This window comes from Lethenteron reissneri, chromosome 12 (assembly GCF_015708825.2).
Source record: "Lethenteron reissneri isolate LAM-NWPU_2019-01 chromosome 12, ASM1570882v1, whole genome shotgun sequence".
NCBI classification, from domain to species: domain Eukaryota; kingdom Metazoa; phylum Chordata; class Hyperoartia; order Petromyzontiformes; family Petromyzontidae; genus Lethenteron; species Lethenteron reissneri.
The window spans coordinates 7672197-7685199 of record NC_083790.1 but is presented as its reverse complement, the minus strand read 5'-3'; the positions used below and the strand labels follow the sequence as shown (position 1 = coordinate 7685199).

Sequence of the window (13003 nt, the reverse complement as noted above, 5' to 3'; positions counted from 1 at the left end):
TTTTTTGACAATGAAAAGTGCATTTTACCCAGTCAAAATCGATGCAGTCTTCCAAGAAAGGTTTCAATTGGCGCACATTCCCATCTTTGACATAAATCGCACATGGATAAAATTCGAAAATATTGCTTCTGTGCCACTAATATAACTCGCCTTTCATCAATTAATTTGTCCACTGAGCAGAAACCTGTTCACTTAATGTTTCATTAAAGAGCACCAAAGGTAGGCGTTATTGGGCGGATGGAAAGTGTTCACAGTGATGAAATATATTACTGTGCAGTGAAAAAGAAAAAATTATGGCCAGCAGCCTGCCAAGCGTGACACACCTGGCAGGGCAGGTAGGACGTGAAAAGCATCACGTAGCAAGCCTTGGCTAGCCAAGCCCACACCAGAGGAAGACTCAGCAGGTAACAACAGCATTGCAGGTATTGACGCCACAGGGGGCGGGAACAGAAGCCAGGCAATCACAGGTGAGAGCTTCTGACCTGAGCAAAACGGTAGGAAGTGCCTCACCTATTTGGCCAGGTGAATAGCTGTGCGCGAGCCGTAGGTGTCACAGTAAATTGTGTTTTTTTTATTGTTCTACTTTCGCACACACACACGGATACGGACACGTACACTGACACATACACAGAGAGAGATACACAAGAGGGGTGCAACACACACACTGAACACAAACGCCAGATACACAAAGACACACAATGGAGGCCCTGGGCGGTAAGGTCCCATTCTGGCTTGACGTCTGGGTCATGGTGGGTCTGGAGGTGATGGCGCTGCTCGTGACCTTCTACCTTCTGCCGGAAGGAGTCACAAAGTAGATCAACTTGTACTCAACCCCGTTGGTGAGTTTGTGTGTATGTATGTAGTAGAGCGGTTAACGCGCTGAGCTACGAACCTGGCGACCTAGGTAGACTCAGCCTCAAATCACTTCCTGGTTTGGTTTGTGAACATCACCACCGGGGAGACAAAGGCGGCCGGGCGTTGGTTTTGTGCCGTTCTGGCCTTAATATGCGCTCGCTAACAGCACTTGCCCTAACAGTCTGTTACGGGCTACACGGGGGATCTTTGTCTTTGTGTCTATGTGTGTCCATGCTGTGTGTGTAGCGTAGCACATTGTCGCGAGAAGTGTGGGGCTTTATTTACCTGCAGAATTATGCAATTGTAAATTATTTAATTGTTCAAACACTTGCGGAATGTGTGTACATACCTATGCATTGAGTGAAGTGATAATTGTGAATTCAACGTTTAGTTAACTTACTGTGTAAATAAACTATGGGACAACCCTCGTTGTTGGGGGGGGGGGGGGTATCAAGTGTATCAGTTTATGTTCGTAGAAATCTTTGTGTTATCTTCTACCGATACAGGCGGTGGCTATCACGCACTTAATTGTTCCATTATCAGCATCCCTATATGATAACGCCTGCAGAGATAACATTGACTCACGATAGTGAAAGGACATTTGATCAATTTGCTGTATATTTAATATAACGCATCACACACAAGCCTTAATTGTTCATATCTTGTGCAACAATTCCAGCCGGCACGTGTGCTCTCATTCCTCCAAAATAAGCAAAATGTTATTTTCGTGTCGGTAAAAAAAACTAAATTTGTCACAATGCGTGTGAATACGAGACGGTGGGTCCTTAATATATAAATAAAGTCGCGAAGCAATCCCTTAAAAAACCGCATGCGAGTCTGGAGCTGCATGCTGCCAACTCCTGCTCCTGTTGAAATAAATATGATGATTTTATGCTCGCATACACATAGGCAGTTTGCAATATTTGTTAAATAAATATTCAATTATTTGTTTGAACATTTTTTTAAAAAAGTAATTGGCCGTTATTCAGTCTTTTGAGTTAAATGGATGTTAGTTGGTCCGGATTTCCTGAACATGACTTTAATTTATAGCAAAAAAAAAATCAGGGCATATGTGCAGTATATAGTCCTGTAGGGCGGTATTGTCGTAAAGTCACCGCCAGAGGGCAACATCGCACAACGCAAACCACCAACAAAGAGCATCGACATGTGTCAATGTGACATCCATCCACCAGGGCCCCCTAATTCAATCTTTTGTTTTAAACAACTGCAACTTCCATATTGTACGGATTTTTATTGGAAAAAAGCATTTTCCAAGAGATAATTATGAACATAAAACTATGCTGCTTTAAAATATGGAGAGATAACTTCTGGAAGTTTATTCTAAACAATTGGATAATTATATTCTTGGTTCTTTCGGTAAAGTGACGTAGAAGGGAAATAATAAAATAATAATTTTAATATTATATAAAATAATAATATTATATAAAATAATAATATTTTATATTATATCAATATTTTATATAAAATAATAATTTTATTGTATATTATATTAATATTTTTATTATTATTTCCCTTCTACGTGACTTTACCGAAAGAACCAAGAATATGAATCCCTGCAGTCACGAAAGCTTTAAATCAAGATTTAATTGGATAATTGTCTTACAGAAGATAACAGATTACTGGAGTTATTTGATAGGTCATAATGAATATGCTGCTTTACAATGGGTAGAGATGTCTTCCCAAAGATTATTGGGAACGACTGCTGGTTTCTTGTTATATCGACATACATGTCAACCCCTTATCAGTGCCCTCCCTTCTTACAGACCAATTCAGACCTCATTGTTCACCCCGTGGCCTTCTAAATCTCAACGTTCATCCTTCAAAGTCCCATCACAGGGGAGAAACACAAACAAATAGACAAAAACATTTTTTTCCCGTATTGAAAAGGCTGCACGCTGTATGGTCCTGAAAACTAAATTTCCCTGAACAAGAATACGGGTAAAAGTATTGGTTGACAGGTATGGTGTAGTAGTGTCGTGTAGTGTATTACATACCTTTCAACCCCTTATCAGTGCCCTACCTTATTAGACCGATTCAGACACTTATTTGGTCACCACGTGTTCCTTATAAATCTCAACGTTCATCATACAAAGTTCCATCACAAGGGAGACACACAAACAAATACACAAACACATAATACAATACAAATGTATTTTATTTGTATTTATATTTTATTTTTATTATTTTATTTCCCTTCTACGTGACTTTACCGAAAGAACAAAGAAGACGAATCCCTGCAGTCACGAAAGCTTTAAATCGAAAAATAAAATATTTGTCTTTGCCGAGATGATTGACGTTTGCGTTCGTCTGGCAGGCATCGCGCTGGGCACCCCCTCCGCCCCGCCCCCGATCCCCAGGCGGGGTCCTTGCAGCAGCAATGGCCGCGCCCATCTCGCTCAACGTGGAGTTCGGGTGAGTTCGCGGCGGGGAGGTGGTGGTTGGTTTGTATCGCCTGAAATGTTTCGTGATGTATGCCGCAGAATAAAACGTTTCGACTTTGCTAATGTGAGAATAATTTTACATGTAGTGATTAGGCTGAACGCCCCCTCCCTAGGCTTTGTTTACTTTAAATTCAAACCAGGCCTCGCCACGGTTTCAATGAAATCAAATGAGAGCCGAGATTAGTCATCAACTCAAATATAAAAGCACAGTCATATGAGCTGTGATATGTTCAGAGCCTGGAGCTTAGCGCAGTCTACACCACGCCAATCCGCTGCTGGGTATAGGTTGGTCTGCGCGCGTCGTGTTGACCATAGGGGCCGTCCATAAATGACGTCACGCGTTTTTTGACTCAAATATGACGTCACAAAGTTCTACCCGCCCCCCCCCCCAAACCATATTTCTATTTTGAAAATAAAACATGCTTCAAATCACTTTAAACTACTGTATTGTTATTGTAGTGCGTATTTAATGTGGCGCTGCACTCTGATGTTGTAGGAGAAAACATTAAAAAGGAGGCGTTGGAAAGCTTAAATTTAGCATAAAATTCACTTGGAAATATTCAACGTCTAACTAAAACTGCAGATGTTCAGAATATTATATTGAAATTCTCTTACAATTATAGAATATTAAAAGTAATTATAACTATAAAAATACTTAACTTTGTAGTAGAACGAAGCAAAATGGAGAGTACAATTATAACAATCACATATTCATTCCACAGAATGAAAAGCCCTGGTAGAATCATTAGAATCAAAATGTTTATTAACAATCATTCAAATTTAAAAAAAAGTATGCTTCTACATTCTCCCATGGAGAAGCAAAATGCTACTTCGTTGAATAAATAAAAAGTGACCTTAGTCAATTTAAATAATCAAATAGTTAATAGTGAAAAATAATCAAAATTAGTGTTATAACAATTCTATTTGGTTAATATTTATTTAAAGTTGCGAATTTTTACGTGACGTCACATTTCTCAACCCCTCCCCCTCGTCACACATCGTCACAAATGTCTGACCTCCCCCCCCCTCGGTGCGTGACGTCATTTATGGACGGCCCCATACTTAACCACGCTGGTCGATGCGGATTGGTGAGGGCGAGCGGCGTAGACGTGGGAGCATAGAACGACAGTACAGTACTGTGCAACAATGCATGTTGCGCCACTGCCCTCTGCTGCCCACCACGTATCCCCGCAGCCTATACCAACCTGGTGTGCATGGGAAAGTTGTCAATATCAAGCCTGCTTAGCTTGGAGATGTGATGAGACCGGCCGAATTAAAGAGGGATAGTGACGTAGTGATTTTATTTTTATTTTACTTTTATTAATTTACATTTTTTACCTACGTGACTTTACCGAAAAAACCTAAGAATAGGGATAGTGACTCCATACTCTTTGGTTCTTTCGGTAAAGTCACGTAGGTATAAAAATAAAATAAAATACGACGTTTCTGGCCCAACAAGCGTCCGTCATCAGGTGGGACGCTTGTGTTGCGCCCGAAACGTCGTGATTTATTTTATTGTTATACCAACGTGACTTTACCGAAAGATTCCTACAGTCACGAAAGCTTCAAATCAAGGCATAGTGACTGTGATGGCTAAAACAACAGAAGGGATTTAAACAGCAGTTAAAAGTCAATACTATAATCTTGTCGCCATACGTGGCAATCTTGTAGGGTTGGTGGATGGTTAATTACAAGGAGTTGGGCATACATCTGCTCAGTGGCCTAACCCAAAAACAAATATGGATCATTGATTATATTGCTGATGGAAACTTATGTATTAGGTTAACGGTAAGCGTGGTATGGTAATAATTATCTATTGATGGTAAGAATGATATATTAATGTTAATCGCGTTGTAATGACGGTAAAGATTATTGGAATGATGGTTAAGGTGCTGTGATGATGGCTCAGTTTTATAATTATGGTGAGAGTATTGTAATTATGGAAACCGTGATGTATGGTAGCATTGCTGCAGTGATGGCAAGAGTGAAGTGACAGTAGCAGGCCTTGCTGAATGTCTGTTTACAGCGGTGGTGCCGAGCTGCTGTTTGGTGGCGTAAAGTCCCACAAGGTGGAGCTAAGTCAACAAGAAAAGCCTTGTGAGTCAACGTGGGTCTTTTACAAAGGCACTCCTATCATTTTACATGTCGGACAGTGTAAAACAAATGTGTGCCTAACAACACAAAGAATTTTACATGCTTGCACATGCAAATATGTGCCAGTTAACTGCACATGTCTGTGTGCTAAAACATTCATGTGTCAAGACATTTTGCGTGTGGTAGTGTAAACAAATTCTTTTTTGAAGTTGTAATATATTGTGAAATCACTTAGTAAACTGATTGAAACCGATATATGCAATATTGTCATGAGAGTATGTTATCACAAGAATGAAGCATATGTCTGCATCACTTGTTAAATATGACTGACTTGTTGGGAGTTTGAAAAGCCAATGTTGCTTGTCCAAAACTACTGTTCATAGAAAATATATATATAAAATATGTACAGGTCTTACACCTGGCATGAATAAATAATCAAACCTGTGTCTGAAATTGCAATTCTTTGTAATATATAATAGTAATTCTTTAGAGCCCTTTGGCTATCCACTGGCCAGGACCGGCTCAGATGGTACATGTCACTGATGTTAGTCGTGGCTGGGAATTCAACTCTGGTGGCCAGGTTTATGACTTCGTCTCAACCCCAGTAAATAGTCAGGTAAGAGACCACTAACGCCATGTCCATGGAATACTTTACGACACGACACACTATACATGTTAAATACAGTAAAAATCTATAATCTACGTCCCTCTTTCCCACGGATACTAAAATTCACGGGACCGCCGTGGTCCACAACAACTCATGCAATTTGATGCAAGTTTGCAAATGTTGGGAATTGTGCAGCGAAGAACTACTCTGAAAATTTTCTTCATGGAGGAGATGAGTTTTTATCACGATTAGAGGATCCACGAATAGCATCCCCAACGTCAATGCCAATTAGACAATTTTACCGTAATAATTTTTAAAGTTCGTAGGACAAATAAGGGGACAATTCTCTGCCGGTGTGTTTGCAGGGGATGTGCGACAGCTGTTGGTGTGGATCCGGACAAACCTCCTTAAGGAGCGGCCAGAGCTCTTCATCCAAGGCGATAACGTGTGAGTGGGGTGTGGGGTTTGGGTTGTGGGTTCTGGTACTCAATACATTACATAAATTTGGTGTAATGGACAGCCCACAGTGATTTTTTTTTGTATTAGTTCTACTGATCATATCTGGATTCGAATTAATGACGTCCATTTCGCCAAGATGGTGGTATTAGGTGCGTTTAAGGTGACACGAAAACTCGTTATAGATGGGCACCGAGAAGGGTACTGTCTCCCACATCATTGCATTACATGGGTATTACATGTACATGCAAAAAAGAACATCTTTTGAACAAAATAAAGTTTCACCTTATGTCAGAGAGCCTGGGACACAGTATAGGTGTGTGTATCTGCAAAATAAGCACTCTTTGTTTTGTTGGGGTTGCATCTTCCTTTAATAATGGCCCTGTCGGAGATGCTGAGGTTGAATTTGAATTAATAATGCCAGCAGAGACACATGTGAGCAAGCTGACCACTAGGACCAGAAGGCTGTGCCCATGCATTTGTTAGTGCATTGTGCTCTAAGTTAGTGCTTGTGCTGACATTGCTGTGTGGATTTATGGTGGTGCTTGCTGCTGACTGCTCGCTGGTCTGTATTGCACAGGCGGCCAGGGATTCTCGTGCTGATTAATGATGCCGACTGGGAACTGCTGGTGAGTGCTCTTATGTAACCATGAAAAAAGGGGCAAGGCAAGTGATAACCGCGAGTATAAACGTCATCACTTATGTTCAAATGGGGCCATTCACAAAAAGAAATTCCCAAAGTGTCTGGCACATAAATGCGCTGTACGGTTTGCAATAATACCATCCACACACAGCTTAAAACTGCAATGGTTCTGAAACGGCAAAGAAAATGCACACTCGCTTAGAAGTGTTTGCAGGCGCCTAGGCTGGTGTGTTTTTTACATGGAACTTTTACTTTAGTGACAAGAGTTAATGCATTGTTTGTCAAGAAATGTTGAATTATGTCTTGTCAGTTTTATCACTACAGTCTCGTCCCATTACATATTTTTAAGACGTCATCTTCAGAACGCATCAGTGCTTGGAATGCTTTATCGAATGCCAATATCTGGTGCAGTCGGCGGGCAATTTTCGTGATGCTTATGTGAATGCAATTTCAGGGCACAATAGAATATTGAACACTATAATACTCGGTCAATATCATTGACTTGAATGAAGATAATTCCATACATTTGAATTTTTCATTTAGTCTTCATAGATTGGGTTGTTATGAAAACTGCCCAAATGGCACTATTGGAGTATTCACTTAATTTGGCTGCCAGCCTGTGTTTCTGTCATGTAAACATAAATAATTGTCCTTTTAACCCATGAGAACCTGTGGATTTTTCCCTTCACAAAAAAGGCATAAAATGTGTGTATTTTTTACCCATAGTGATACATTTATCTTGTAATTTCCCCCCAATTCCATCCCGATTGTGCTATACATGCCATGTTATGAGATTAAGGATCCGTTCATACTTCTTGCAGAGTTGTACAAACCTTTGTGTTAGGGAATGGTCCACAGATGCTGATGTCACAGAGAATTCCTGGTCCATACAGTTGAGGCCAGAATTGTCCCCCTTGTTCTGCATATGAGAGAGTATTGCTTGTCGTATGACAGACTACGATATTTTAATTCTCAGAGCTGGAATTTAGTGAAAATAAGTGCAGCACCAAATTTGTATTTGTGCATTCATTGGTGACCAGGCTGAGATAATCAACTCGCTACGCTTGAGGGGACCCAGTTTAATTACAGGTGGCTGCCTGGAATTAAACCCAGGTCCTCAGTGGTGCCAGCTCAGCACTCTGCCTGTTGAGCCACTTAGCCACCTCAGAAGTGCATGTTTATATCTTCACGTTTCACTGCATTCTCAGCCTTTGTCATGGTTGTACCGAGGCGAGGTGTGTGTGTGTGTGCGCGCATATGTTACAGGGGGAGTTGGACTATAAGCTGGTGGACCAGGATACGGTCGTGTTCATCTCCACACTGCACGGGGGTTGAGTCGCCTACACCAGGAGCACAGCAGTAAAAATCACGGAGGAGCTTGCTTCACATCAGATTCGCGTTTTGTCCAGTCATCCAGAATGCATCGACAAGTTTTAGGGAAAAAAGAAAAAGCTGAAATCAACAAAAAACTAAACCTGAGATGATGCAGCAAAGACGCTGTCACGAACAATTGCACAACAGAAATTCCAAAACACTTTTCACGCACGTGATTCGTATACTTGTGTTTGTACATTGTCAGTCGGCTAGTGAAACATTTTGACAAACGTGCCCATTTCATTTCAGCCCCACTGAGCATTCAAGCACGCAGTCGAGGTCTGACCACCCTCTGCGCTTCAGCTATTGGAATTTGTGTTGCTGAAACAAGAGCATTATTTCACAATGTATTAATATCAACCAAAGGGTTGTGTGACAAGCCACACCACCATCATGTCTATAAAGTACTGGTGGGCTAATTTATGAAGATAGAAAACAAAGCTTTGGGAATTTGGTTATAAAGTTCCCATGCATGATATGGCCTTGACATGGCTGGCTCAATTTGTTTATTTTATGTCGAGCCGAATTAAATTCCGACAGTTACGAATAAAACTTTCCCTTGCTGATGTTTACGTAATGTGTGTGGTTCGCTAGCTGGCTTTGCATGGTTTATTTCTGGATAAAAAAAACAATCACTGAAGCCTGAATTATCTGTATTTTGTTGAAACTCGTCTGGACAGCCAACCACTGGAGTGCCTTGAGTAATGGTGCAGTGTGGTGCTTGTTTTGGTGTGTAATTTGGGCAGCTGTGGTGATTGGGGAACAATTACGTTGAGTTTAAGTTAATATAAATGCAGCATATTTAAACGAAATAAAAAATCAACATTTATGTGGTGTTTGAATTTTTTTATCATGAAAATGTAAACAAAACCGTATTATGATTACACTGAAAATATTAAGAAATACAGTTTTGAATGTCACGAACCTCATGGCAATACATCCTCCCGACAGGCACTTTAACAGATTTTAGTTTAAAGTTTGTGCCTTTTTAAAAGTGAGGAATCCATAAAAGAATGTCTGAACTCTAAAGAATGTTCAAGACCGTCCCAGCCTCCGGATAAATCGGCAAGACAAACATTTCTTGACCTTGGTAAACAACACGCCCCACAAAACCGCTGCAGGACATTAAAGAAACTGCTTTGTATTTTGATGAAATACAACACTTATCACCAAATAATGTTTTAGTATCGATTTAAAGCTTTCGTGACTGCAGGGATTCATCTTCTTGGTTCTTTCGGTAAAGTCACGTAGAATGGAAATAATAAAAATAAAACAAATAAATATTTCTCACGACGTGAGAATTATTTTATTGTTTTCTCACGACGTGAGAATTATTTTATGAATGATTCAGACTGTTTCCTCGACAGACCTGTTCTCCACCTGAGGACGGCTACTTGCGTTGTGGCCGAAATGTGAGAATTATTTTATTATGTTTTATTTTTATTATTTCCATTCTACGCGACTTTACCGAAAGAACCAAGAAGAAAAAATAATGTTTTAGTATTTTGGCAGTGCAGTTTTTTTCTATTGAATTGCAGTCAAAACAACTGTTGGGGTCAGTTTTGAAAACATTGGAACATTATACCCTGGAATAAGCACTGGAATTTATGTGTATGTCCATTAAAAATGGGTTGCCTCTACATGTAAATACATTTCTATTTTAATGTATCACCCTTTGTCAATATACCGCTTGATGAAGCCCCCCCCCCCCCCCCCCCATTGTCTTGGAAGTTATGAGGCTTATTCGATCATACTTCACGCTGGTTGGAGTGGGTTGTGACCCCTGACCCGCTCTTGACAGCGCTCGTCACGGCCAGGAATCGAACCCGGCTCACCAGGTTTATAACATTGTAACTGGTCTCTCACGGTATGATTATACAATTTTGCCGATATTGGCACGCCACTTTCTCGATAGGCATTTGTGTTGAATTGGCTGAGGATTTAAATGCATTTTATAGAGGTGAAATCACTTGCATCGCTCTCCATGTTGTCGGATCTTGGAAGCTAATCAGTCTGGCGCCTCGTGCTTGTATGGGACCATCGCTCTTTGCATGCCGCGTTGTCATGTGCATCTGCCTTGCTCTGCTACGTTGTGTGGACAGCAGAGTAGAGTGCATCAAAATCGTTGTTTAAACTGTACAGCGATTCTCTGCTTCCACGTCTATGAAACATGCTGTTGGATTATTTGGCTGCTATACGTTTCGACATGATAAGCCACTTCGTTGAGCTAGAATTTGTGGCTAGGTAAAGAAAAACATTATTTTCTTAACCCGCCCCTACTGGGCATCTGTGTAAATGGGCATTATAGCTAATCGGATTCCTCCAGTATAAACACGTTCCTGCGGAGGGAGCTGGTAGGAACGTTGGGTTGCTCGGTCAATGGCCAGGGTCAACGGCGGCGTGGTGTATTCCGCAAATATGCCCGACTGAGGGCGGGCACAAGCCGGCGTGAGTAGGTTAAACGTTGAGTTGTATAAGGGCACCACGGGGTGACCAACCCCTCCCCACCCAGCCCCACCCAGCCCCTCCACACGCAGCCCCACCCTCCCCACTCAGCCCCTCCCTGCACGACGGACGGACACAATAATCCCCTGTGGGCTGGTGTAACCAGGAGGTTCCTACCAGTAAGAGTCCGGTTCTATGCTTCACACCTTCACGAACCCGCACCGACGAGTATGAGACATAGGTAAATAACTCCCACGGACTGAATGGCACGGAGAAGCCTTCATCCAGCGGTTGATTGACAAAGGGGCTGCACGTGTTTATTCAGGGTGACACGGTGGCGAGATGTTAACTACCTCGCCTGGTTTACATGAGGTTATGGGTTCGACCCCGACCCTGGCGCCTGCTGTATATTTGGAGTTTGCATGTTCTCCCCGTGGTTGTGTGGCTTTTCCCGGGTCCTCCGGTTTTCCCTCCACATTTATAGAAACATGCGTTTTAGAGCATTTAGTTGCTCTACAATTCCACGTGATAAGCCACTTTATTTGAGCTATCATTTGTGGCCAGGTCGTTTTGAAAATGAGCTACGTAGTTCAGTGGGCTTTGGTAAAACAATTAACCCGTAAAAACAAAGTTTTTCCCTATAAATCCTTTATATGCGTGGCGGCTAGAGTCATCTCCTCTGGCTTGAGATGGCTGCCACCTATGGGTCAGATGATTGCCTGCCACCATTAAGCAATTGGTAATTAAATATAATTTATTTTTTCCTAAAAGTGTAACATTTTGGATTTTTTTTCACGAAAATAAATTGTCACGCACAACGAGTCTGTGTGCAAAATGTCAGCTCGATTGGATCACGGGAAGTGGGTTAAAAAACGACCGAAATATTTGCACGGTCGTAAGCAAGCAAGTGAACTTAATATAAAGGATTTAATAAGTATAACCCGTAAAAACAAAGTTTTTCACTATAAATCCTTTATATGCGTGGCGGCTAGAGTCCTCTCGTCCTCTGGCTTGAGATGGCTGCCACCTATGGGTCAGATGATTGTCTGCAGTATTAAACAATTGGTAATTAAATATTTAATTTGTTTTCCCTAAACAGTGTAAAATTTTGCAAATTTTTCTTCACGAACATTAATTGTCTCGCACAACGAGTCTGTGTGCAAAATGTCAGCTCGATTGGATCACGGGAAGTGGGTTAAAAAACGACCGAAAGATTTGCACGGTCCTAAGCAAGCAAGCGAACTTAATATTAAGGATTTAATAAGTATAACCCGTAAAAACAAAGTTTTTCACTATAAATCCTTTATATGCGTGGCAGCGAACTTAATATAAAGGATTTAAACATATATTCGCCTGTGGAGGACGCGGGGATCGATCCCGCGACCTTTGGCATGGGAAGCAAGGGCACTACCAACTGCGCTACTCCGCCACGGCCTGTGGAGGGGTTACGCTCTGGGCTCTTACACTCTGACGTTCAGCCAAAGCCAAGAATGAGTTATATTTGAATATATGTAAAATAATTTTTGTTTTGCCTAAAAAGTGTAAAATTTTGGGAATTTTTTTTCACGAACATTAATTGTCTGGCACAACGAGTCTGTGTGGAAAATGTCAGCTCGATTGGATCACGGGAAGTGGGTTAAAAAACGACCGAAAGATTTGCACGGTCGTAAGCAAGCAAGCAAGCACGCAAGCGAACTTAATATAAAGGATTTAAAAATAGTTAAAAATATCGACCTCTGACGAGCACGTCTGGCGACGTACGGCGATTAACAAATTCTAAATGCATATATAGCGACCTTTAAAACGAGCTGATGGCCCGTTGACAGCAAGAGTATCTTTTACGTGAGACATTCAACGTCTAAATGACTTTAAATAAACGTAAGCGTGGGCATTATTTTACCAGGGGAAATCTCAATGAAACACAATACTCTCTGAGGAGTCATGTATTGCGTGGTGTTTGAACAATCGGTTTGATGACGAGGCTTTATGTGGGAGGAAACCGGAGTAAGCTGTGGAAATAAAAACCCAAACACCACGGGGTGTAACACTCAGCCCTGCCAGCTCATG

General features: G+C 41.3%; 1 protein-coding gene across 1 annotated transcript; it reads left to right on the top strand.

Annotated features, from left to right (window-relative positions):
* The first annotated feature begins 479 nt into the window (after positions 1 to 479).
* On the top strand, positions 480 to 9320 carry URM1 (ubiquitin related modifier 1). Its single transcript, XM_061550611.1, has 6 exons — positions 480 to 839; positions 3191 to 3288; positions 5344 to 5414; positions 6384 to 6465; positions 7055 to 7103; positions 8384 to 9320. The coding sequence occupies exons 2-6, from the start codon at positions 3254 to 3256 to the stop codon at positions 8450 to 8452; spliced, it is 306 nt and encodes a 101-aa protein (XP_061406595.1). The 5' UTR covers positions 480 to 839; positions 3191 to 3253; the 3' UTR covers positions 8453 to 9320.
* Positions 9321 to 13003: the final 3683 nt, after the last annotated feature.